The sequence below is a fragment of the Marmota marmota genome, unplaced genomic scaffold (genome assembly GCF_001458135.2).
Source record: "Marmota marmota marmota unplaced genomic scaffold, marMar, whole genome shotgun sequence".
Lineage (NCBI taxonomy): Eukaryota > Metazoa > Chordata > Mammalia > Rodentia > Sciuridae > Marmota > Marmota marmota.
This window is the reverse complement of record NW_025999895.1, coordinates 1,806,728-1,833,114: the sequence shown is the minus strand read 5'-3', so window position 1 is coordinate 1,833,114 and position 26,387 is coordinate 1,806,728. Positions and strand designations below refer to the sequence as shown.

At 50.2% G+C, this 26,387-nt stretch overlaps 1 protein-coding gene across 2 annotated transcripts in view; it reads left to right on the top strand.

Annotated features, from left to right (window-relative positions):
• The window catches only part of Rptor (regulatory associated protein of MTOR complex 1), a 341,575-nt gene that overhangs the window by 148,035 nt on the left and 167,153 nt on the right, over positions 1-26,387 (top strand). The window contains exon 5 of one of the 2 annotated variants that reach the window (XM_015504082.2): positions 15,586-15,732. The exons of the other annotated variant lie outside the window; for it this stretch is intronic. Within the exon in view, the coding sequence (XP_015359568.1) occupies positions 15,586-15,732 (147 nt within the window). The remainder of the gene's footprint in view (positions 1-15,585; positions 15,733-26,387) is intronic. 2 annotated transcript variants of the gene reach the window in all.

Genomic DNA, 26,387 nt, shown 5'->3' with positions numbered 1-26,387 from the left:
AAATTGTGTGGAGGACACCCAGAGAGGGGCAGCTTTCGGGCAGGCTGGAGGGAATGGCCTACCCCAGTGGATGCAGATGAGATGTAATTAATACCAAAAGGAGTTTGGTCCTGGGCAAGAAGAGCTCTTGATTTTTCAGGGAAAGCAGTTCAGTTCTGAAGAATCAACTCCCAATTTCTGAGAAATTCTAAGTACATCTTCTTGTAAAGAGCTGGGAATGTGAATCAGAGTTCTTAGCCACATGTTATGGCATCCTCCCGAGGGCTGGTTCCTGTCAAGCACCTCCAGGAGGAAGCTTCCTTTAACTCACAGGTGGGGACTGTAATCTCATCTGGATCTGTCACCACCCTTCCCTGGGCTGTGGGCGTATGGGCATGTGCTGTTCTCAGAGGAGAGAGATTGATCTCCCTTCTGCAGCATGCCCAGCATCCAACAGCAGGAGCCAATGGCCCAGAAATGTTAGTGTCCCTGAAGTGGCACTTGTGGAGCAGACACGGCTGTCACCCGCTCCTGGAGGGTGGTCACAGTCAGCTTCAGCCCCTTCACCTCCTTTGTATGGGTTGGGGTTTTGCCTCAACACTGCCTCTGACTGACCTTTATTATGGTTAACCCCCTGCTCCTGGGCTGGCCTCCACACTGTTCCCCCCCGGGGGGGTGTGTGGTTTTGACATTTTGGCACCCCTCGGATGATCTTAGTTGCTGCAGTATGTCGTGAACTACACGACACAGGTCATGAGGTTCTTAAACATACAAGTATCTGGAAAATATATTTGTGATTTTTACAGAAGCAGTATGTATACCAGACAATACCTATGATGTACTAAAATGATTACTTTTTCCATAGTGAGAATGCAGTAGAGTCCAAGAAAAAAGGCCACTATTATTATTATTGTAAACTTGAACCCTCTTTTCTGAGAATTTCTAGCATTTCATGTTTGCTTACTATAGCAGAAGACTATCAGCAAATTTAATTTCCTTTGGAGAAGTGCTAGAAAACTTTAGACTATTTTTAAAAAATTATTTCCTTGATGTTAAAGGGTATAAAACTTGAGACCATATCTTGCCAGTTTCTCAAGTGGCCTATTTCCGAAAACTCTCATTAGAGAGCCACAGGCCTCAGGACCACCACAGGGCTGTCCCACCTGGGATCTGCGTGGGGCCGGCCCTTTGCCTTTCCTCATGCCTTCCAGGGAAAGGCAGCTGCTGCCGGGCTGGGCTGGGCCTTCCCAGTCAAGATGCTGCAGGGTGAGGTGTGCAAAGGCTCTGGATCCTCCAATGTGGGGCTCCTGAGTTGCTGCAAGAGGAGGAGCTCTCCCAGACCCACAGCTCCTGTCTACACTTTAGGGTGGAGGCTGTGCCTGGTGAACAGGAAGAGGGCAGAGGGAGGGTGTGAGGAGGTGAGAGATGGCCTTTCAGCTGCCTTCGATGTGGGGGTGGGGGATGAGCCCGTGAACAGGTGGGGCCTGCAGTCCCCTCTGACCTGGTGAGGCTGTGGGGGCAGGTGCCGTGCATTCCTATGCTTTGTCGTCCTAGGGTTCAAAGGGTTCAAAGCATGACAAGGCGCAGCAGTGCAGAGCAGTGTTGTGTAGACTGCATGGCCCACAGGCCTTGCTTCCGAGCCCCTTAACAAGAAGTAGAAGCCCCTGGAGAAGAGAAGAGGGGTAGGGTCACAGTGTAGAGGAGGGCGAGGCAGGGTCATCCCCTCCTCACCCACACCTGGCGCAACAACACCAGAGACCTTGGCTCTTCCTGTCTCATGCGCCTGGGACACTACTCCTTGGCCCAGGAAATGAGCAAAGCAGCAGAGCCCCTGGGCACTGGGGTCTGCAGGGGCGCTGCAGCCTCTATTGCAGCCTGCCCTGCAAGCACGCAGGAAGCATCCCCCAGGGACCTGGGCATACAAGAAAAGTCTCCAGGGGCAGGAGGATTAGGTATGTTAATCCTTTGGGAAGGCACCAGGTGGGAAACTAGCTGATCTTATTTTGTTATTTGTCTTATAGCTTGAGAGAAGCAGAAGGAAATCCCTGCCAGAGCATTACTGCCAGCCAAGAAAGAGCAAGTTCCCATTATCACCCAGTGGCTTTCTTTCTCTGTATTTGAGGTTTTCATTAAGCCAAGGGCAGAGGTCCAGCAGCTCTCCCTGTGCCTTGAAGGTGGCTTGTGTTGCCAGAAGGGACTCAGACTTTGCAGACAGGGATTGAAACTGTGTTCTTTGTTTCAGTTATTTGAAGATAAAAAGACACATAGCAAGATTTTCTTTTAACTAGCTTTCAAGTCTTTTGTTATAAAATTTATTGTATTTTTCAGGTGGTACCAAAAAAAAGCATACAATGAACAATAAAAATTCTTCTCTTGCTAGGCACAGTGGCCCATACCTGAATCCCAACTACACGGGAGGCTGAGGTGGGAGGATCACATATTAAAAGCCAGCCTGGGGAATTTAGTGAGACCCTTCCTCAAAATAAAAAGGTCTGGGGAATGTGGCTCAGTAGTAAAGCACCCCTGGGTTCAATCCCCAGCACCAAAAAAGAAAAAAATGTTATTTCCTTCCTTCCTGGTTCCTATCCTAGTAGTAATTTCTACCATATCTTGTGTATCCTATCAGAGAGGAAATGATTTTTATTTTTTGTGGTGCTGGGATGGAACCTAGGGTCACACTTATGCTAGGCAAGCACTCTACCACTGTAGGTAGGTGGGTGAGTGGCTAGATAGGTAGTTAGGTGAGTAGGTGGGTAGGAAGGAAAGTAGGTGGGTAGATAGTGCCCAGTCTATGTAATGTTTTTAACTTCCATTTTTAATTCACTTGACCAACCTTCTGTATTTTTTATTCTTTTTAATATTTTCTTTTTAAAAAGATGGACATGCCAGACATGATTTATGAAGCCCCCGCGGTAACCACTGGGCTGTTTCCAAGGCTTTGGCCTTGCGAGCAGCGTTGTGCTAATGGCGGACACTTATCCCTGCGTGTCTGGTTGACTGTGTCTCTAGAAGTGGCGTCCCGAGGCGAGAGCCATGTACCCATGAGGGCCATGGCGCTGTTGCTTGAGGTGGGGTGCTTTCCACCATCCCTGAGTTGCTGCTCTCACCTCTCTGTCCTACCATAGATGGAAGTGGAGGCCTCCTCCCACCCCCGTTTGAGAGTAGACTCCTTCCACTCTGACCTTTCATGTCTTGATTTTGAGATTCCTGCTCGTGTCTGCCGCACGCTGTCTTTGTAGCGGAGGTGCAGGCGTTTAGCTGGCTTACGACGGCTGTCTGTGTGCCAGCCTGCGTGTGCCGAGACAGTCCCTCCACTCGTCCCATCACTTTCTTTCTTTCTTCCTTCTTTTTGGCAGTACAGAAGTTTAAATTTTTATGTAATCAAATTTATCAGTATCTTTCCATGTGGATTTTTGGGTTTGGTGAAGTACTTAGAATTCATAATGCCAAAGTTATTTTTAAAATATGTATAGACGCTTCTAAAATTTTGTTAGTATTTTTTCAGTTAAACATTTTACTTAGAAAAATCATATATTTGCCTCGTGCCTGTCCAGCTCATGAAGTACCGCATGACCCAGAGTGGGCCCTGTCGGCTCCCTCGGGACTCCCTTCTGCCCTTTTTTCCAGTGGCAGCTGCTGACTAGATTGGGAGTCATCATCCCCAGGTGTCAGTTCTTTGAACATATGGATGTATGGGTTTTTTTGTTTTTGTTATTTTGTACCAGGGATTGAACCCAGAGGTATTCAACCACTGACCTACATCCCCAGCCCTTTTTTCTGTTTTATTTAGAGATAGGGTCTTGCTGAGTTGCTAAGGGCCTCACTAAGTTGCCTAGACTGGCTTTGAACTTAAAATTCTTCTGCCTCAGCCTCCCAAGCAGCTGGGACTACAGGCATGAGCCACCGTGCGGGCTGGATGTGTGATTCTAAACATTAATCGTGTGCACCAGTTAGCTTTCTCTAGGAGTGGCATCCCTGCTCAGGGTAGGCAGGTTGCTTCTCCACTCCTGTTAGTTTGTGCAGAGGCCCCGCCCCTGGCTGGGGTAGCTCCATGGGCTTACCTTCCCTGCTGAAGGGTTCCTAGCCATGCAGTGGGGAATTCATCTTGGTGCTTAGAATGAATTTTCCTCTAAGCTCGGTTCTCATGGTGGCTTATACAACTGATGCGCAGCATGTCACTGGTGGGGGATGGGCTGGCAGCAGCTGATGAAGGGCACCAAACTCATCACTTCCGAGGCAGGAAGTGAATGTGCACATTGGGTGCTAATGAGTGTGAGTTAGGCATTTGGACACTGTGTTGTGATTCACATTTCATTTTAAATACTATGTTTTATTATGCATGCTTATTTTGTAATACATTTACTGTAGTATTGTTGTTCTAGGAATTTTTAGTTATATAACTAGAAATTTTCCTCCGTATACAGGAAAAGCTGGAGGTAGCCCAGCTCTTCTTTTGGTTCCCTGAGAGTGGCTGCAGCCTGCAAGGTGTGTGCAGTTTTAAAGAGTACCTAGAATGGACCCCGCTGTGTGTATTTAGTTCTCACACGTGTGCTTATGTGTGTATGTGCACAGGGGGCTGTGTGTGTCATGTGTAGGCTAGTGTGAGCTTCTGTTACTGTAAGGAGAGCTGAGACAGTCAACTCAAAAAGATTTCTTTTGGCTCACAGTTTTGGGGGCTTCATTCCTTAACAGATTATCCTGTTATCTCGGCATGTAGTGTTTTGTGGGCACCATGCCTCAAGGTGGAGCGAGTGGCAGAGGAGGCCTGCTCACCTTGTGGCTGGGAATGAAAGAGAGGAAGAGACCAGGGTCCCAGGGCTCCCTTGGAAGGTACATCCCCAGGGTCCTCAAACCTCCCACTGGACCCCCTCTTGAAGACTCCATCACTTCCCGGTAGCACCGCTCTGGGGAGCAGGCCTTTAACACATGGGCCTCTGGAGGCCTTCCAGGTCCAGACTTTAGCAGTTAAGGACCTGGTATCCTGTGAACCCCTGGCCCATGAGTAGGACTTGAACATTGATTCTGGGCGGGATTTGACCTCTTCATAAGCCCATTCCTTGGATGAGACTTACTCTTAAATGTGTGATATTTAATTTTGTGCTTTTAAAAAAAATAAATTTGCCATGCACTGGTGAGTTCTGCTTGCTGCTGTGTTGTGCAGATGACTCACGTCTAGCACAGCTTCCTTTTCCAGCTCGGCTCACATGGTCCATGCTGTGGTCCACGCTGTGGTGCGCTGCTCTCATTAATTTCCCGTCACAAAGACCCTCAGGCGAGGATTCCCCTGGGGGTGTTCCACAACTTACGGAGCCATTCTTCTAGTGGTGGGCAGTGGGGTTATTTCTAGTTTTATTTCCATTACAAAAAAACCTACATTGGGGCTGGGATGTGGCTCAAGCGGTAGCGCGCTTGCCTGGCATGCGTGCGGCCCGGGTTCGATCCTCAGCACCACATACAAAGATGTTGTGTCCACCGATAACTGAAAAATAAATATTAAAATTATTTCTCTCTCTCTCTCCCTCTCTCATTCTCTCTTTAAAAAAAAAATTAAAAAAAAAAAAACCTACATTTTTGCGCTAAAGCGGTGTTCAAAGAAGAGATAGGAAGAAGGGCAAAAGAAGTGCCTGTGGTCTGTGGCTGTCCTGGGAAACGCAGTGCTTAGGGAAACGTGCCAGGAGGAGTTGGTTGGGGGGTTCTCAGCTGGGGTGGCCTGGACGCAGACCCGCTGAGGCCACCTCTGTGTAGGCTGGTTGAGAGCCACAGTGGGAGGACTGCTGCCACTTAGCCCAAGGAAGAGTCAGCATGGAACCTGGAGCTCGTGGGGCCGGGCCACTCAGCGTGCTGTGTTGAAACAAGGGCGCTTTAAAGAGTGCCGAATCTTCCTTCAACACTCAAGGTTGGTATATATGAGAGATTTTGTCCTTTTTTATTGACCTCAGCAGTCAGTTTCCGGAGCACATTGTGTGGTTAGGGTTAGGATTGTGCAGGTGGACAGGGCCTTGTGTGGCCCCAAACTCAGCGTTTTCTGGCAGCACTGTCACCATTTGGAAAACCTCCAAACTGACGATGCCCAAGGCCTGGGTCCTGCCGTTCCCGTGGTTGCCAGGGACCCCTAACCCTGCAGTCACGGTGTTCCTACATTGAAGATGGGTCTGTTTCCTGCTGGTCCCTTTCAGTCTTCCCATCCCCTATGAGTCAAGAATCTGGTTTCCCTGCCCTTGGCTCTGCGCGTGGGCACGGGAAAGCCTCCGTGAGTTCAGACCACTGAGCTGCCTTCTGGGGGCTTGGAGGAACTGTTGGATGGCCACCCGTTGATGGGACCTGTTGGAAAAGGCAGAGGTCTTTCCTGTGTAGCCTCAGGTAAGGAGACGTGCAAAGGCCACGGAAGATATACTGCCCAAAGACTGAAATTTTTGTCATGCAGCAGCATAGATGGAACGGAGGACATTGTGTTGAGTGAAATAAGCCAGGAACAAAAATACAAGTCTCGCTCCTAGACTCCTCTCCCCTCTCGGACGCCGACACCTTCCTCAGAACCTCGCTCAGATACCACTTCCACCCCTAGACCACCTTCCTGCCCTGGCCAGGCCTACATGGGCCCCAGGAGTCCTTACTCCCTGCTTTGTCCTGATCATGTTGCTGACCTGCCCTGCAGTCCCCAACCAGACCAGAGCACCCCATGACCAGGATATTGCATGGCCCTATCTGCTCCAGTTCTGGGCTTATTACAGGACAAATGAAGGGCTGCATGAGGAGTTGGCCGGAGTTACAACCAGCCACGTTGGGACAGAAGGCATGGAGGAAGTTGGTGAGGTGGGTGAATGGCAGATGGTCACCTGTAGCCGGGAGTGCACCGCTGAGGTCAAACAGCCCACGTGGTGCCACTCTGACCTCAGTTCCTCTGGGCAACTTGCTAGGCCTTTCTGACCCTTGGGCCCTTCCTTTGTGGAATGGGCAATGATAGGGTCATGATACGTGGAAAACACGGTTTCCGTAGAACTCATATAACGTTTTTGTGGGCACGGGAAATGTGTGGCAATGTCATCATCACCATCAAGATTAAAAGACCAAGTCACGTTTATTTTATTTTTTTCTCAGACTTTAAATTTAAGCTGTTTTAGGGCAAGAGAATGAAAAGTGACACCTCTGCAGAGAGTGGCAGCTGCCCTGAGGGTTCATAACTGCAGGGTTAGGCAGTTACTGATTGGACCTGAGTCATCCCCCAGAAACTCCTGTTAATGCAGGATTGTTCAGAGGTGAGGTCATCTGAGTGGGAAAGAGAGCCATGACCTAATCAGTCCATCCTAGTATGGGAGGTAACTTGTGGGAGGCAAACTAGCGCATGACTGGGTCTGACTCTCCTGCTGAGCCGTGTGGCATCCGGCGGTCATGCAGCTGGATAGCCCCAGTCTTCTAGGGCTCCAGCGACTGTGTCTTCGTGCATGAGTGTGCCTTCCTACATCCCCATGGGTGGAGCTGTGCTCACCTATTCCTTTGTAATATTACCCCTTGCCCTGTTTGGGATAGAATGTTCCATGGAAGCACCTTTTGTGTGTCCCCTTCTCTTACTCTGCCTTTGGGGTGGCCTTCCTAGATGTCAGTCAACCTGCTGACAGCAGACATCATGAAGCTAGACTCAACCCCCCGAAACCTGACCCCCTGTCTCATTTGAATGGCTTCTCCTCAATAATAGGGGTCAGCAGGTGTGGGCGCTCGCTCGCTCTCTCTCTCTCTCTCCCCGGGCCCTTAAGGTCAGAGGAGCCATCACAGCACCCCTAAAGAAAAAAGGTATTTCTGTCTCTTGTGTGGTTATTTTGCACAGCCCACTTAGCCCAGTTCCCCTGGAGTGACCCCTGAGTGTTTTAGTCGCATGCCACCCGGCAATTGGCGTCCCTGAGTGGGTAAAAGGTCTGAGTGTTTAAGCCACCGGGACAAAAGCCACAGTAACTAGCAGGTAAATGTGGCTAGAGGAGGTCCTGCCCTGGAAGAGTACTTCTTCCCTGTGGCTCCTTCCCCTCTCTCTGCTTCCGGACCCCGCCATGAGCTGAGCAGCTTTCCTCTGCTGCCCCCTCCCCGTGATGTGCTGCCACCTCAGGCCCAGAGCAGTGGAGTGGGCCGTCCATGGACTGAGGCCTCAGAAACCCGAGCCCCAAATAAGCTTTCCTCTTTCCAGGTTGTTCATTTTGGGATTTTGGTCGCAGCAACACAAAAGTTGAGGAAAATAGGCAGGTTTGAAAGCAGTAGCCTTGCATTTGATTGTCCTGCAGTACACATGAGCAGTAAGAGCCGGCGCTGCTGGCCAGTTTTTGAGGAGCAGGTCGGAGGGAAGGTTCCTAAGGAAGGAAGCAGCGAGGAGTTGTTGGAGGCAGTGGGGGTGCAGGGGAGGGGTGCAGGCTGAGGGCAGGTGCTTGACAGATGTCAAATGGGCCAGGGATGCCAAGGAGGCCGTTGGTAAGTGTTTGGAGATTTGCCTCTGCTTTCAGTCATTTCTAGAGAGGGGTTGAAATTGACACTTGATTTAAATTTTTCATGTTTGCTATTTGAAATGATTTTTGGCATATAGGAGATTTGCAGATACAGTGCCGAGCTCTTGAACCTTCACCCAGCTTCCCTGGGGTGTCTTAATGACCTCATGCAGTGACTGACTGAGGAAATGGACATCATTGCAGTCCTGTTGCCTAGACTACAGGCTGTTCGGTGACACCAGATTTCACACAGTAATCCTTTTCTGTCCTGGGATCCTTCCAGGACCCCACATTGTTTGAGTCACCTGCTCCAGTCTTTCCCAGTGTGCAACAGATGTTCAGTTATACCTGTCAAAGGTTAGCACCTTGAAGAGTCCTGCTCAGGTGTCTGGAGGCGGCCCCACAGCTCAGGCTCGTCTGTATCTTCTTGTGGTTAGACTGCAGTTAGGAGTTTTGGACAGAATGACTCTGATGGGGCTCTCCCTTAGTGCACTGCGTTGGTATGGGTGGTGGTGCTCTCATTGCCGTCAGGCCACTCTGATGGCTTGGCTAAGAGGGTGCTGCAGTTTCCCAACCACAGGCTGCTGTTTTCTCCTCTGTCAGTAGGTGCCTGGGGAGGTACAGCATTGAGCGTATTCCTGCCCTCCTGTTCTAATGGAGACATTCTGCTCCCCTGCTCTTCCACAGGTCTGAACTAGAATGCTCACCTATGAGAGAGTCGTTCTTCCTCCTATTACTTATTTACTTAATTATTAATGTTACTGTGGACTGATGAATATTTGTTTTATCTTTGAGTTATAATCCAATATTATCATTTTTTATTACATTCAAATTGTTCCAGCTTGGGTATGGATAGCTCTTCTGGATTGGCCCTGGTGTCAATTTTACCCCCACCCCCCCCACACACACACACACCTTTTCTTTAAGGTGTTTTGATTCTCAGGTTGTCCCACATGTAGCCGGTGTGAACCCTTTTAGACTGTCACCTGTGTCCTTTTGCTATGTCTCTGTAATTCTTTGAATACTTTCTTTCTGGCCCTACACAGTGCTCCAGGGCCTCTAGTATTTTCCCTGCAATCCGCTCTGGCACCAGACATTTCAAGGATCCTGGGTCTCATTGGATTGGTGCTTAGCAAACCCTACGTGGGTTCTTGGTGTGCTCATTGCCACTGATGTGGCAGTATTGGTAGGCCTTCTTGTGGGCAGATCAGGAGCATGGACTTACAAGGACCAACCTGTGACATGCACATTCATGTGTTTTTACATGACTGCAGTATAGAATCTGAATTCTGTGGTCAAATGATAGGCAAGAAATAAGGACTGGAATAGGCTAATCTCAAGGATTTGGGGGATGCTGTTGAGAAGCTTATATTTTTTCTAGTTTTCTCTGTAATGAGACTTTTGTAATTAAAAAATAAACAGTATGTGATTTGAGGAGGCTGTTATGCGATGCCTTGAAGCAGGAATGGCCACAGATAGTGTTTTGTATTGGGAGGAAGAAGCTTAAGTTTGTAGATGGGAGGGGGTTTGGAGAGAGACCAACGAAGAAATAGAGTTTAAACTAGTAAAGTATGAGAAATGGGAAAATACCCCAAAATCAATTCCAGTCAGAGAATGTACCTTTGACTGGGCACATTGGAGGCACATGACCTTCTGGGAGACCAGGGAGCCAAGGCGGGAAAGAGGGAAGGCAAAATTCAGCCCAGGCTGCGGCTGGTGACGGGAATCTACTGTTGTCCCGTCGCTTCCTGTTGAAGTCAGTACAGGGCTGACAAGGGTGTGTTAATGCCCCCTTTTTTGCAGTAGCCACTTCTGATATACTTGGTGCTTTATTTATGTTTAGGAAAACACCACCGTAGTTGATTGTCAGGCGGGATGGTGTGCAGCTAGGTGAGCCACCTGAGGACCTGTGTTGCCAGCTTGGCCGTCCTGCAGCCCAGGTATGACAAGTACATGTCCCAAAGCAGTACTCCAGGGACTGTAGGACACTTGCATTCCTGTGGCCAGCCCTCCATGGGCCAGGCCCCCTTCCCACACAGTGGCTGCTGCTGCAGCGTCCAGGGTGCAGCTTGGGTGCTGCTGTGCTGTCCTGGCCTGTTCACTCACAGGCCACAGACTTCACCGCCACCTTCTCCATACCTTGTCCTCTTAATGTTCTGCCTGGCCCTTCCTTCAGGGTGCCTTGTTGGTGACAAGCTGTGCCCTCTTGTGACCATCTTTTTGCAAAAGCCAGGCATATGAGGCAGCTTACCTTTTGTCTTCTACTCTGTACTTTAAAGGAAGGGAACTCTCACATTGCATCTCTAAGCCAGAACCCAGCGTCTCCCTTCACCACAAACCCATAGGCTGTGGCAGTGCATGAGGCTCCGGGCTCACAGAAGCAGCTGGCCCAGCCGCGGTCAGGAGGCGTCCGCCTATGAGGGAGGTGGTACTGGCTGGGCCTTTGTGGAACGGCAATGTTTGTGGTTGGCAGGGTCTGCAGTGGCTGTCTGATGAAGCAAGTGGGCTTTTTTTTTCTTCTGATGTTTAATATAACCTGACAGATAAAGTGGATTTTAATGAATAAATTATCTAAAACCCATTTCTGTTTCTTTGTTTTGAAATAAAAAAATGGCCTTAATATGTTTTCCAAGAGAAAGGAAAGAAGCTTTGATTAGAAATTCTCTGCACTTTCAGTTTTTTTTTTTTGGGGGGGGGGATGTAGAAGCAGGTCTTCAACGTGCGCAGGGCTTTGTATGCTCAGGCTTGTCTGCATGGGACAGTTCAGTGCCACGGGAAGAGCCCGTGGACAGAGAGACAGTTGGCTGCAGATGTGTTTCCTCTGCTCACGCCTGCCTCTGCAGGCTCCTCCTGCAGAGCTGGGGCTTTAACTCGCCACTGCCCTTTGCTGGTTTGTAAGGCCATAACTCTGGCCTGGAGCTTGACAGACTACCCAGGACCATCCCGAGGTGGGAAGTGAGGCCCACAGGCTCCTGTTCTAATAAGCAGTAGCTCTCAAAGGTCATTTTCCTTACTGCAATTTAATGGAGTTGATTTCATACTCCCTGAGGGGTATCACTTCCAAAGTGAGGCAATCTTTCTAAACTTAACATATGCAGCTCAAGTATTAAATGAAATTGTCTCTCTTCCTCGGTACCAGTTCCCATCCAGGCAGAATTTCTCCTCAGGAGACATTCGGCACCATCTGGAGACCTTTTTGATTATCATACTGGGCAGGGAGTAGGTGGCTCTGGCTTGAGGTGTGTAAAGCCGAGGGTTGCTGCTGGACCAGGTGCAGCACACAGCACACACTCCACAGAGTTATATGGCCCTCCACAGTGCCGCAGAGAAGAGATGCTGTCCAGGAAGTGGCCACAGAAGCTTTTCCTTCTGGGCTACCACATACCATGCAGGCATCTGTTTAGCCCTCTGTGGGGCATTCTGGTGGTGGGGTGTGACAGAAGACCCTCACGTTTCAAGTCATGAGGCCAAGGCCCAAGTGGAAGGTCGGTGGCTGCAGCCCAGGTGCCACTGGGTAGTGGGATCCACCTGGAGCCCATACTCAGCTGCCAGTGGATTACGGAGGATGAAAAGACAGTCATGAATGGTTTTCCTAATGTATCAGTATTTCATTAATGAGTTGCCTTGATTAACTTTGTGCCTAGATTTTGGCAAAATTAAAAAATAGACTTGTTTTGTTTCATTCTTTCCTACCTGTGGGACCTGTGCACTTTCACCTGGAAGGCAGTGACTATGACAGCATCTCTCACGTCACTACAGTTGCAGGGATGGCACTGCTGCCAGCAGGGTCAGGACCCAGAGGGTGAGCTGTGTTCAAAATCTTCCTGGTCCTGAAACTTCGTGGGGGGTGCATGAACAGCGCAGTTTTCAGCAGAGACAAATGTGCCCTCTCCAGGATGCGGGCGCCATCTTTCTCCTGTAGTGTAGGGGCCCTGCCCAACTAGAGGGTGCATCTTGGCCCCAACCCAGGGAGACCTTAAGGCGTCCTGCTGGCTGGTTCAGGGCCTGTCTGATGTGGCGCTTGGCTAATGTCCTCCCATTTGCAGGAACTAAAGCCTTGGGCCCTAAGAGGGGAGGGCGGGAGGGCTGTTGCTGAGAGCTGTGGCTGCCCTGCCCTCCCTCTGAGCCTTGGAGCTCCGGCATCACAGAGGTATGAAGGGAGGCTTGACCTCCCCCAGGAACGGCCCGTGTTGGGTTTAGTGTTCACTCTTGTAGCCCATCTGTGACCCCTTGCTGCATTCCACGGCATGAAGTGGGCTCAGGGGGTGGCAGCTTGGTGCTTTACATTCATGGCTCCTCTTATCCTTTATACAGCATGAGCCCATGTGACAATCTATGATGTTCTAAGACTTACATTTTAAATAAGCCTCTGATGTCTTTCCATGTGAGTGCTTATGAAAATAACCTCAGTCTGTAATGTGGCATAATATTTCCCATATGGATGTATGGACCCTACTTTGCCTGTTGATCCTTTTTTTATTTGAAACAAAGTCTCCATACCTCTCAGGCTGCCCTCAAGCTCCCATCCACAGGGTCCTCCTCCCTCTGACTCCCAGTAGCTGAGACTGCAGGTGCCCCATTCCCTGAGGACCTGTTGGTTCCTTGTATTGGATATGCTGGGATCCAGGATGGGCTCCAGGTTCAGCCACTCTATTAGGGGATTCTCTTTGAGATGTAAAGTAGAATTTGATGTGTTTCCCTGTTACAGCCCCGTAGACTGTTTGGGGCCAGGTTCCCTCCACTCCCAGCTCTCCTGGCCCTTAGCTGTGGTCCTTTACAAGGTCAGTATTGGTTCCCCACGTCCACATCCCAGCAGAGTGGGGGCTTTGAGGGTATATAATGTGGGCATTTCACTTTTGGTCATGTGCCGTTGCTGAAAATTTGGTCACTCGGATGGATTTAGCTGCAAAGGAATCTGAACAACGTGTTCAACTAAGATTCTTGGTAAAGCAGAGGGAGAAAACAGACACCAGATAGCAGTGTCTGTCACAGTGGCATCAGGTACACACGCCATCATCCCTGTAGGAGGAAGTATGTGTGTGTACACTAGTGCTCCTGCGGGGCGGAGCACAGAAGTGGTCAAATCAAAGTCCACTTAAAACTTTTATCAGCGCTGCAAAACTGGCTTCCAGAAAAGCTTCACGCCCTGTTCAGCAGATGCTTTCACCGTGCGGTATCATTCGTCCTTTTCTTTCTGGCTTACTGTATGAGAACACGTAGAATAGGACGGACTAACAGACTGTAACTGTAGTTTGCACTTCCGTGGTCGCCCAGCAGCACGACACTGCTGGTCGTGGTGGACTCTCTCTTGTGTGAGCTGCCTTTTGGGTCTTTGCCTGAGGGTTTGGCCTTTGCTGTTGTTTTGGCTTTGTTGATCTGCAGCAGCAGCATCTGTGCACACCTTCCAGATATAAATTCTCTCACTTCTGTGTCCATTTTCTTCTGTAATTGCCAGTCATTGGTATGTGTTTTTATCAGGATTATATAATTTTTATCTTATTGTATCTGTTGGTCTTTTTCTTTAAGACTTTTATTTTTTTTAACTTGTTTAAGAATGTTTTTCTTACACCAAAATAAGTAAAAACCTTTGTTTTTTCAGTTGGTCTCTAACCTACCGTGCTCTGGGGTGAGTCAGAGATGGCAGTATCCCACCAGCTCGACTTACTGGCATCACTCATTGAATTGTTTGCTCTTCCTGTGCTGATTTAAAATGCCACCCTCGTTACAGTTATGTATGTGTGTCTGTTTCTGGGCCTTCTCTTCTGTTGACTTGTTTGTCTCACCCTCGCTGGTGCCAGCCTGTAATCACCATACATTTATAGTCTGTTTAATGTCGGTGGTGCAAGTCTCTATTCATTATTCTTTATTAAAGCTTTTTTTCTAATCTTGTGCATTTCTCTTCTGCACTCACTTTAGAATCAGCTTGTCAAGTTCCATTAAATGAAGAACCTCACGGGTGTTTTGATGGTCTGTGTTGACGGTGTAGATTTCTCACGGGAAGGTGGGCGTCTCTAGACCCCTTCAGGGAGAGTTTTTTTTAGAGAGGACATTCCCAGTTGTTCTCCTACAGAGTGCAGCACTGTGAACTGTGCACAAGGGGACATTGTCCCCAGAGGAGACGGCAGTGTGAGCAGCCGCCCTCTGTTGGTGGCTCATGTTGTCCTCCTGTTGGGGAGCTACTGCACACCTGGTGCTTTCTGCGCATTTGGGCAGCTTCTGGGGCTACCTCCTGGTCACATTTCCCCAGGCCTTGCCTGGCCTTCCTGTAGAGCCATGGACAACCCTATAGGTAGCATCAGAAGCCATATTTATGCTCAGCTCCTGGGAAGAAAACTCGCCTTTAAGTGTGTAGAATTTTATTTCTGCCAAAGCTTTGTCACAGACGCTATTGACGTCCAAGAAAGGCAGGCAAGTGAAGGCACTCAGCGAGAAGCACTGCCCTACGATGCCACTAAGGTGCACGTCCTGCTTCTTCAGTGAGATGAGGCGTTCCCCTCTGTGCATACAGTGTCACAGACCTCTCCAGGGGACACTGCAGTGTCTGGCAACAGGGTCTCACTTAGCCAATTAGTGTTCATAGGTTATCACTTCTGTGATTTGGGAGTGAAAGTGCAGGGCCAAACCCACTGTGTCCCTTTGAGGAAGTCACCAAGAGGCTGAAATGCTTTTGGGCCTCAGTGAAATCATACAGCTCCTCAGACTTCCCTTTTCACACCGGAGGCGTATGTGACGGGAGCAGAGGGCAGCTGCAGAGAGAAAGGGCCAGCTGCAGCGTGGTGCATGGCGGCACACACACACATCCTGCACATTGAGTGATGCCTGGGGGACACATGGAGGGATGTGGCGGGCATGAGCACATCTCCTAAGGTTCAGCAAGCAGCTTAGGCAGGGACCTACAGAGCAGCAGTAGGGTTGCAGATGTGGACAGCTGCCCAGCCCTTGGCACTGCTGGAGTCAGTGCCCTTGTGGAGTCTGGAGGAGTCTGGTCTGCTGTCACCTGTTGTTTGGTATGAATGGTTACTGGGGGAAGTCTGCCCACCAGCTGGCGCAGCCTGTTGTGCCTTCTCTGTCGCACAGGAGCTGGCAGCAGCCCAAGAGCTGGGGACGCACATCTAACCAGTGCTCTTTCTTTGTTTTTCAGAACTACACTCAGTATATCCCTCTGTCTATATACGACCTGCAAACCTGGATGGGCAGCCCATCTATTTTTGTCTATGACTGCTCCAACGCTGGCCTGATCGTCAAGTCCTTCAAGCAGTTTGCTCTGCAGAGGGAGCAGGAGCTGGAGGTGAGGGCTCTCCCGCCCAGGGTGTGGCTGGTGGGAAGCTGGGAATGTTGGGCATCTTTGAATCAGGTGGCGTTCTAGAGCTGAGGGCTCCAGAACTGGGGCTGTGGGTGGCGTATGTGGATGGGCCTATCTTTCTTTCTACTTGGCCTCATTTCTAATTGAAGCAGTAATTAAGCAATAACATTAATAGAGCCCATTTGTGCTGTAGCAGTCTTCACCTTTCAGATACCATCAAGATGGTACAGATGCTTCTGATTTTGGAGAAATGGACCCGTCTCTTCAGTTTCAGCCTTATTGCTGCGCTGTCTTTGTTATTGTCCAACTTATTTTCCCTTTAAACCAAACCCACCAAGCTAAATGGTTGAAACCCAAATAGCTTCCACTGGTAGCTCCTATGGAGGGGCTGGAGAGCCTGTGTGGTGCTGGGCTAATGGAGTGATATTTGTTCTGATTGTTTTAATTAATATTTGACACTTGAATTAAATGGCGGATTCTAAAGAGAAGCCGAAGAGGCTGTTTCAATTAAGAGGCTTCTATCCCATTACCCAAGCAGGAGTGTCAGAATAAAATAGCCCTCAGCCCCCGGGGCGTCACGAATTCTGATTGGTTGCAGTGCAGGAAATTCTCCATCCAGGAACAAAAAATAGCCTTTGGTATGTTTCCTCAAGACTTTTTGGGTCCATTCAATTTTAACGTATTGTTATGTTTTTCACATTTCATCAGAGGATAATGCTGAGGGATTCAGCAACAAAATTTGAAATTCTATTTGGTAGAACTCTAAGTTAACATGTCTGCAGTTTAATATTTTATGTGTGTAAATGAAGTCCTCAGGCAGAACATTGCATAGGAGTGACTGATAAATATAATGCCCTTTATCCTTGAAAATTGAACCGGGAGCCACAGGTTTGTTTGCTGGCTTCTTTGTTTGTTTTGCATTCTGTAAAAAGAGAAGGGAAAGATCAAGTTTCCTTTCACCAAATTTTTACCCTATTCTCAGGCATCTTGTCTGTGTTTACCCAGGGGTGGGTGATACAGAAACACCCAAAGCACTAAGAGGCCATGTGCATCTGCTCACATCAAGTAATAAACATAGCAAAAACGATTTTTTTTTGCATTTGTAATATGTCAATAAATATGCCAAAGAATCCTGGCTGATTTCTGCATTCCATGTCTGAGTGGCGGAGTGGCTGAGGGAAGGGCAGCTGATTGAGCGGTGGAGCGCAGACCCCACCCCGTCCTGCAGAAGGCGCACCTTGCTGGCTTGGCCCAGCAAAACTCTGCTTGCAGCACGTGGGGTGTCTGTGTGTGTCCTATATGTTGCCAGGATTAATCAGCCTAAGATGCTATACACCTCATTGCGTGCAGCTAAAAGGTTTGCATGTGTCTTTTTTGGAAAGTTTTATTTAGTCGCCTCATCCTTCATGAAGTAGATCAAAAGGAATAACAGGTCCGCTGGGGTGGCAAGGACAAGGCAGCAATGCTGGGCTTCGAGTCTTACAGTTAGCTCTACGTTCTGACTTTACTCTTTGTGTGACCACAGTGTGGGTCAGTCTGAGTGTCTCTGTCACACTTGCCGGTAATGGCCATCATTCAGTTTGTCTCTTCAGAAACAGTGGAGATTGAAGTGATGAATCTGGCTCCCAGCTAACATCGTAGCGTTTGTTTTAGTCCTTTTACCATCTGCTGTAGAAACAGCGATCCCACATGGCTTGTGAGGGACATTCTTATCCTCTGCAGCTAGCCGATTTCTTTGTCAATTTACAATATATTTTAATACTTTTTGTTGTATAACATGTGACCTGAGCGAAATTGGCAAGTGAGTGGTTTGTGTCAGTGTGTAGAAACCACAGAGTCTTGCTGCTGTTCTCTTGGTTTGTACCAGGATGAGAGAGACGCACTTCCCTGTGCTTTCTGTCTTTGTGGCAGCCCAGATTGCGTGGGGATCTGCCTGTGCATAAAAGAGGATGAGGAGGATAAAAACTGGTTAATATAATGCAAGAAAAAGGTTAGTTGGACCAGAAAGCCTCTGAGAAATAAATTAGCACACACCCAAATAAGAGTGGCATCAGTTTTCAGGGCTGATTTCTAGCCTCTGTCCTGCTGGGGGCACCATGCTTGTCCCGGGACTGTGGGTGGCCGCGCCGGGTGCCCCTCCCTGCAGGAACACTGGCATGAAGCACGCCGGGCCTAGCTGCACACAGCTGCGACTTCAACACAGAAAGTTCCTACCTGTCACTCAGGAATCTTCCTTATATTTTTCATCATGTCATATTATTTTGTCATTTAAAAATTAAAATCTTCAAGTCTCTTTGCTTTTCAATAATCTTTTGTAAGTAAGCATTTTTACCAAATTAGTATGTGCCATGGTTTAAAACAAATCAAATGGTCAGAAGGTTTATTTATAATGGAAAAGTAGGCCCTAGCCCCAGAGCCTGGCCCCATCACTCTGGCTGGGCTCTGTTGCTACAGGGCGCCACTGCCAGCCCTTCTCCCCATGGCTGAGGTAGCACAGCACACTGCTGTTCCTCATCACCTGTTTTAGGCTCCCACGGGCATCTGCCGTGACACACCGGCTCAGGGGCCACCAGGGACTTGCCTCTAAGCACTGGAGAGATGGGGCTGGATTCCGGTAGTGAAGACTCGAGCAAAAGCATACTTAGTGTGTCATCAGTCTCCATTCCTGTCTCTCCTGCCGCCCAGGACAGCGCTGCGCTTGGGCTCTGAGGGCTCCGAGTGCTCGGCGCGCTCAGCGCTTCCTCCTGTTTGCGTTAGCAGTAGCTCATGCCTTTTACTTTCCAGGCCTCTTGCTTTCCTTTGCCTCATCTTTCCAGCTCTCGTCTTCTGTGCTCTTTCTTTTGTAATCACTTTCTGTTCTCTGGCTGTCATCAAACCCTCTGTGCCTGGTGCTTGGGAACTGGTGTCTGCTCGTGTCCACGCAGACGTCTGTGGTGTCAGTGGCTGGATAAGGTGCTGCAATTCCCAGTGTTATAGGAGTTGTGTTCCTGGGGATGGACTCTCCAGAATTACAGATCTTTAACACATCCTGCCTCTCCAGCTTTTCAAGGGTAGCATCAAATCTTGAAACATGCCTTCCTCAAGGTCCCTGTGTCCCAGACCTTTGCTGCTGTGGCCACCACCACCAATGGCTGTTCACGGCCTGCCCTCGCTGCTGTCCTGCTCTCCTGGATACATCCACTGTGCTTTGGACACATGACTTCCTCTTTCTGGTGCTCTCCTTTATTCTTCCAGGGCACATCCTCAAGTTCCAGCCTAGAAAGGAGTGATAACAGAGTCCTTCAGGCTCAAGCATTTGCCTTGGAACAGCCTTCAGCTGTCAGCAGTGAAAAACACACTATTAGTTTTTCAACAGCAGATTGCCTCTTTCACTAATAGGATCTCTGAGGCACACCAGTGACTTGTTCAGTAGTGCCTCGTGGACCAGACTGCAGCACCTTCTGCTCCACGTCCTTCTCCATTTGATGCTCTGACCCCTTTGCTACCCCCTGCCCACCTCGGCTCCAGGCATTTCATCTGTGTGTGGTGGGAAGGAGTGGGGAAGCCAGTGCTGGCCCCAACTGCCTCCTTTGTGAGAAGGTGAATGTAGGCTTTCTTCTAGACCTCCTTGTCTGCACCTGGTCCCCCAGGTAGGAGGGTAGAAAAGGGAATGAAGTTGGCACTGGCCCTGGATTACCTGGTGAGGAATGGCCACCACGCTTTCATCTCTACGCATTGTTAATGGGGTGTACATGGACATTTGGGCTGTTTCACCCGTAAATCTGTCGTACTCTTGATATTGCTGGGAATGTGTAAAAACCTGCCAGCTGCCCTCATTGTAGCTGTGTCCAAGAATCCAAAGGCGCTACTGCCGCCTGCACCAGAGGAGTGTGTGGAGGGGCTGGAGGGGAAGAGAGTCGAGAGCCTTCCTGCAGCCTTTCTCGGGCGTGAAGTGTTGGTCTGTAAGCCACAGAGGAAGGCTGGGGGGAGGGCAAGCCGCCCTCCCTGAGTGGTCTTCCGAGTCCTCGTCACTTCTGCTTCCCTAGGGAGCTCCTGGGGCTGTCCCCTCACATCCACAGGAGACAGCTGGGCAGCTAGGGTTGGGTCTGCACAAGGTGTCCCTCTCGGCTGTTGGAGGCAAGTGAGGAGGTTGGCTAGTAGCAGAGGACCACGGTGCCTTTCTTCACACACAGATGGAGTGAGCACAGCTCTGCCCCCGTCAGACCCGGTCCCGAGCACCACCATCCTCATTGGGTCCAGGACTGATGTGTGGATAGCTCCTGGAGGTGGCCCTGCAGGGCCTGGGGAAGTTCTGCAGAGAACGGAACCCTGCTGTGGAAGAGCCTTTCACTGCCCTTGGGCAGTCAGGACTCTCCTGCGCCCACGGCTCGGCTCTCCTCGTGTGGCCCCCGCACACTCTGCGTTCTGTGGGACGCATTCGGACGCTGTCTAATGCTCATCCAGGGTCCAGCCTGCAGCTCAAGAGCGCTGATGGTTGCTGGTCTTCCTGGCAGGCTCAGGCTGGACTCTGCAGCCTGTTGTCCTCTTGGACATCCTGGGTGTGAGCCGACAGGTGACGCAGTCTCCTCCTTGCTGCTGTTCACAACTAGCGATCCTGATGAGAGTGCCTGCAGTGTGCAGTCTCCTCGGGAGGCACCGGACCCCTTACCGAGGCCTTGGTGTTCAGTGCCGCGGCTGCTCTGCACTGCGTTGCCATGGGACTGTGCCAGGACGGCGACCACTATGCAGTTAGCACTGCCGCCTCGCAAGGCCTGCCTGAGGTTCTGAGAGCCACGTTCGTCCTAATCACCCACTAGGGGTGCGCTTCCCAGTTGGCATCTCTGTGTGCTGGGTTTACAGGGCAGGGCCCCCGTGTAGCCCTGCTGGACTCCAGCCTCTCCTGGCTCCGCCATGGAAGCCCCGTTTTCACGCCCTCCGCCCTTGCTCTTCTCGTGCCCCAGGTGGTCATTTGTGGGCGGTAGGGAAGTGAGCCACTTGGTTATGTGATATCCTCATTCTCTTCTTTAATTTTTAGTGGTATTGATATTTTGGTTTTAAAAAAGATGTCCTCCACTCTTTTGAGTTATCCGTTTTCTCCAGTATTTAACAATTCATTCAGATTCTTCCATTCTGGAGGCTTGTTGGTGTGTGAGGAGAAACAAACCTTCCATCACTGCCTATCCCTCAGAGGCCACTTGTGAAAGGCAGCTGTGCTGGCTGTGGCCTGGGACTCAGCCTCAGGGTGCCAGGAGAAGCACTTATGTAGAACTTTCCAGATCTCCTCCGACCCTTGGGATTTCCTCATGAGAGTCCGAGTCTGGGAGAAGCACTGCATCTGGGAACAGGGAGTAGACGGGGCAGAGCGCCCACTTGTGCTTAGCACGCAGCTAAAATCTGCTGACTCAGCAATGCTTGGAGCAGGGAAATCATTCGGGCAGTGTGTGGATGCTCCCTGGGTGCGGGCATTGCTGGGAGGAGGGAGAAGCCAGGTGACCATGACTGGAGGAAATGGTTCTGGGACTGGGTGGTGGCAGAGGTGGAGGCCATATGTGCCTCTGGGGTGCTTCTGCAAAGAAGAGTGATGTACTTACTGATAGATGCAGGATATGAGAACAGATTTGGGTTAAGGGCGACCCCTGGTGTTGTGGCACAGGCTTCTCCCTCCTCCCAGCTCTGCCCGCACACCATAGGCACTCTCGTCAGGATCGCTAGTTGTGAAGCCACCATTTCCTGAGTTGGGACGACCAGGCTGGGGCTAGAGGAAGGTGGGTGTGTGTGTGAGGGCCCTGCCCTGGCCACGCAGGGGGGCTCTGGAAGGCGTTAGAGGTTTCCCTGTGTAGGCTGTGGCCCTAGCTGCTGTGAAGTGACTGGAGAGGAGAGTTCGGCCTGTGCCCCAGTTCTCTGCTGGCCGGAAGCAGGCAGGAAGACAGGGCAGTGTCCCTGGGGGAGGGCGAGGGAGGTCCCAGTCACAGGGAGTCAGCCGGTGTGTGGGTGCCGAGAAATGCGAGGCGAGGGCTGAGGTGGGCCTGCTGCACAGGGCGGGCCCAGAGGCTTGGCCTGGGCTTTCCAGCGCAGGTGGGGATCACGAATGGCTGTGAGGCTACTAGAGGGAATGGGAAATGGACACGTGGTGACACCCAGGGCCAGCTGTACTCTGGCAGAGTGGGGAGCGGGTGTGGTCCTGAAGTTGGTGTGAGAGGTTAGCAGGAGCCAGGACATGAAGGGGAATGTGGAGGAGCGTGGTCAGTGGTCATCAGGAGGGGAGGTGGTGCCTGAGGCAGAGTCCACAGCCGGAAGGAGGTGAAGACAGACAGCCAGCACAGGAGGCACAGGTGTGCACACACACGTAAAAACATACTACACGCACACTCACACACCACATGTATAAACACAAACAGTAGTTCACATGTAACACTTCAGCACAGGCATGCACTCGTACTCGTGTAACCTCCACACGTACCGCTTGCACATGTGTTTCATGCTGTGCGGTAGCATGTGCCTGCTGCATCCAGCTTGCCCCTCCCTGGTTGCGGTCTCAGAGGTGGAGCCAGAGCACGGGGCTGGATCTGGTCTTCAGTTGGGCTTGAGAACCTGGGGAACAGGTGCCTTCATGCTGGCTGTGGAAGTCGTCCAGGCTTCTCCCTTCCACTGGCTAATAGAAATGGAAACGTCCTGTGCTCCTGTTACTCTCTGAAGCAGCCAGGACTCCATGACTGGGCTCATTTTGTTAACTTGGCGGAGACATAGTGGGCGATGGACAGCATGCTTCCATGCGGTTGAAACAAGCTGATCAACTCAGAAATGCAAGAAACGGACTCATGTGCTAGTGCATGTCGAGCATGATCCCAGGCAAGGAGAGGTGGCCCCTGCCCCCAAGAGCGTCCTTGCCTGGCAGGAGGGGATGCCCCTTTGGATTATCCCAGCACACAGGCACAATGCCCTGGATGGGGTGGCCAGGGGCTCTCTCAGATTTCCAGTGAGCAGACAGAGAAGCTGTGAGGACCAAGGGAGGCTTGGTCCTCACAAGGTGACATCTGCTCTGAATCTTATAACAGAAAAGACCTGTGTATGGATAGGAAGGGCTTTTGAGAGAGAAGGTGGAGTGCAAGGAAAGGCCAGGGTACCGAGCTGCTTGAGATGGGGCAGTCCACAGCACCTCACAGTGCGTCCTGTACCCACCTGGACCATGTCCGCACAGTCCTAGAGCAGGCCTTCAACAGCACCACTGGCTCCGCCTGTGTGATCCAGGGGCTGGCCTGTCCCCTAGTGAGCACCCTCTCTTGCTGGTGCAAACCCAGCTTCAGGGCTCTCTGAAAAGGAATTTTCTGATTGTAACTTTCAGACCACGAACACGCAGCACAGAAACCTCCCAGCTCTCACCCAGGAGAGAGGGGCTTCATTGCTGATGTACCCAGGCTTTAGAGCAAGGCGGGAGCCCCGGCAGAACCCTTCACCCCGAGTAGCTGGCACCTCACAGTGCAAGACGACTGTGGTGCCTTCCAGAGCCTCTTCCTGACAAACAGGGCTGTGGAACACTAAGCACTGCTTCTTAGTTGTTGACTCGGGGTAAGAGCAGTCAGGAGTGGAGTTTGTTCTGATTTTAATTAGCCACCTCCACTGAGTTGTGAATAGTCATGAGCATTTAGAAGCTGTTGCGTTGCCAGCAGCTGAATGGCCTTATAGTAGTAGACAGTTCACTGGGTTGAACCCAGGATGATGGTGACACTTGCCAGTGGGCTCTACCTGGCCTTTGAAAGGCAGCACGGAGGCATCATCCACCAGAAGCCATCCTCGGCTCTCCGGCAGCCTCTCACAGTTCCCAAGAGTAGGTGCCACTTGATTTTTAAGTTATTGTTGAAAGCTTTATTTATACAGTGGCATGTGTTATGTATTAAAAGGACCACTGTAGTTGGGCATCTGCATTTTGGTGCAGTGTCTGTCACACACTGGGCCAGCACCAGGGGCATCCGAGCTCATCTCTTTGAACTTTCAGACGTGCCCCGTATAACTGGCTATTGTTGAATTGAGAACAAAAGTCGCTGTTAAAAAAGAACTAAAGTATTGCCAAGATGCTGATTTCAGAAATCCACGTCAGGGCTGGAGATGTGGCTTAAGCGCTAGTGCGCTCACCTGGCATGCGGGGGAGGGGGGGCTGCGTTCGATCCTCAACACCACATAAAAATAAAAAATAAAGATATTGTGTCCACCTAAAACTAAAAAAAAAAAAAAAAAATTTTTTTTTTTTTTAAAAAAAGAAATCCATGTCAGTCTTCTGAAGTTATTTCTGCCTTCATTACCTCCTGAAGATGGTCCTTTAGGAGATAGGAGCAACTCAGTGTCAGTGCCTGATTTGGACAGGAGAAATGCAGGCTCTGCGGCAGCCTGGGGCCTGTGGCCATGTCTTGTGACCCTGAGCAGCTTTGCTGCTCGCTCCTATGTGTGGGTGATACAGCAGATGATGTCCTTGGTCCCACTGTTGCAAATCCATTAGAGTATTATTCTGGACACTTCCCAAGTGCTCCAGAAGGCTCTGGGCTCATGAGGATGAGATTATTGTTGTTCTTGGCTTTCAGTTTCCTGGAGAAGCTTAATGGTGCACGTGCTGCTCAGCCCAGAGGCTCTGGCGTGGTGGAGCATCCATTTCTGAGCTAGTTGCCTTTACAGGTAGTGAGTCTGGCACACAGGCCTGTCTGCAAGAAATTGTGTCAATTAGAGGGTCAGTGTCTTAGATAAATGTAAAACTAGAATAGTACAGGAATTGAACAGGCTGTGGAAATGAGATTCCTCTGTACCTCTGGGGAAGCAAGACTGAAAAGTAGTGTTCTTGGTAGAGCCCTTTGCCTTGAATGTCAAGATGTTCTCAGAAAGATGCCACTGGCTCTGATGGCCTCGAGATAGAGCTGTCCTGTGCTCCGCACAGCCCAGGGTGTGCCAGGGTGATGGAATGCGACCCACTGAGCAAGGCGAACAGGGGCCGTGGAGTCTGAGGCCTGTCCTGTGTGTGCCATGCAGGGTATCCCCTGCATCACAAGGTCTGCCCTCCCTGGATCACACACCCGCACTCTGCAAGGACCTTCTAAGTGGTTGGGCATCCTGAGCTTATCTCTTGATTGGCCATTTTGAACTGGGAAGCTCAATTTTTTTTGTCAATGTATTTGGGATGAAGACGTTTTGTGTCTAATGGTCTCATATCCTCACTCAGTATCCAGAGTGTCCATAGTGTCCTGGATACTTCCCTTAGCATTGGACCAAATACCAGTGGACCGTGAGCTACACACTTAGGTGGATACACCTAACCCCAGCATGTGAACATGGGAGCTTCTCCTCTCAGCCAGATGGGACACAGGTGCCTTGGCCCTAAGGACGCTTCTCCCTCTTCATGCCACACAGGTCTGTCTGCGGTGGCTGCAGCACCTCGGTGTGGTCCTGTGCTCTGCAGCTGGCTAGGTAGAAAGGTCCGCTTCATCTCTTCAGGGAACTAGATCTCAGTGCTGTGGTGCAGTCAGGCAGCCATGGCGGAGGACATGGCAGGAGGACCTGGTGTCCGTTCCCAGCCCCATTCAGAAGGTTAACAAGGAGCCTGAGTGGAGGAAGGAAAGCCGAGACTGGGAAAGCACCCGATTTCTGCTGTGAAGATGCTTGCCTCCAGGAAAGGAAAGCAAGACTTTTGAATCTGGTGTCTGGAAAAGCGGTTGCTCCTTCTCACTTAGAGTCATTTTCCGATGACCAGAAATCAACGGTCAGCCATCTTTGCATGTCCCATGCCAAGTGGCGATTAGTAGCCTTGCTAGAATAATGCCATAGGCCAGCAGTTCCAGAAAGATGCCTTCGGGACTGTCTTTCACTCCAGGCCTACCTGTGTCCTGCTGGGCCTAGCCTTTCTGGAGCCCACTCTGGTGCGGCCCCTTGCCACCAGCCCAGATGTGTGTGCCATGGCCTCTGCCTTTGCCCCACCAGCCCTGTCTGGCCCCTGACTCAGCACTGATGAGCTTCCTGAACAGGGCTAGCTGCTTTGCCCGTCCACTTCAGCTTCTGCAGCCAGAGCCCAGGAAATGCTTCCAGACATTACTGTAGCTTTCCTCATCTCTGTACTTTAAAAATACCCACTGCACCTCAGTAGCTGCAGAATCACGTGAACACACTTGGTGCCGCTGAACTTTCAACTGTGTTGGCAAAACCAGTCCTGGTTGTGAAATGAAACTGTAAAAATGATATGGTGAGAAACTGGTGCTGGGGAGAGGATCAGTTCCCCTCCCCTCCCCTTTCAGCCTTTCTCCAGGAATCCTATTTAACCATGGGTCCCTACCTTTTGAAGTGTAAATAAACACTTGGGATTCTGACTACTCCCTCTTGAAATGTAACAGATGCCTGTGAAAAGAGCCCTTTCTTCTTCTTATCTGTTTCTGTGCAGGTGCCTTATGTTAGAGACCCTGCACAAGGCCACATAGATTAGGAATTTTTTTTTTTTAAAGGAAAAAGCCCCAATAATAGGATGGGTCTAAGATGATGCCGAATAACCTATAAATGTTTATGTGTTGTGAGAAACTGTGGATCAGGACTCAGAATTTAGTTTTGTTTTCCTCTGGGCCAGCTGGTGTATAATAAAGTTTGGAGTTCTCCTCTCCGAGTGCGGCTTGCTGCTTCCTTTTTTTTTTTTTTTT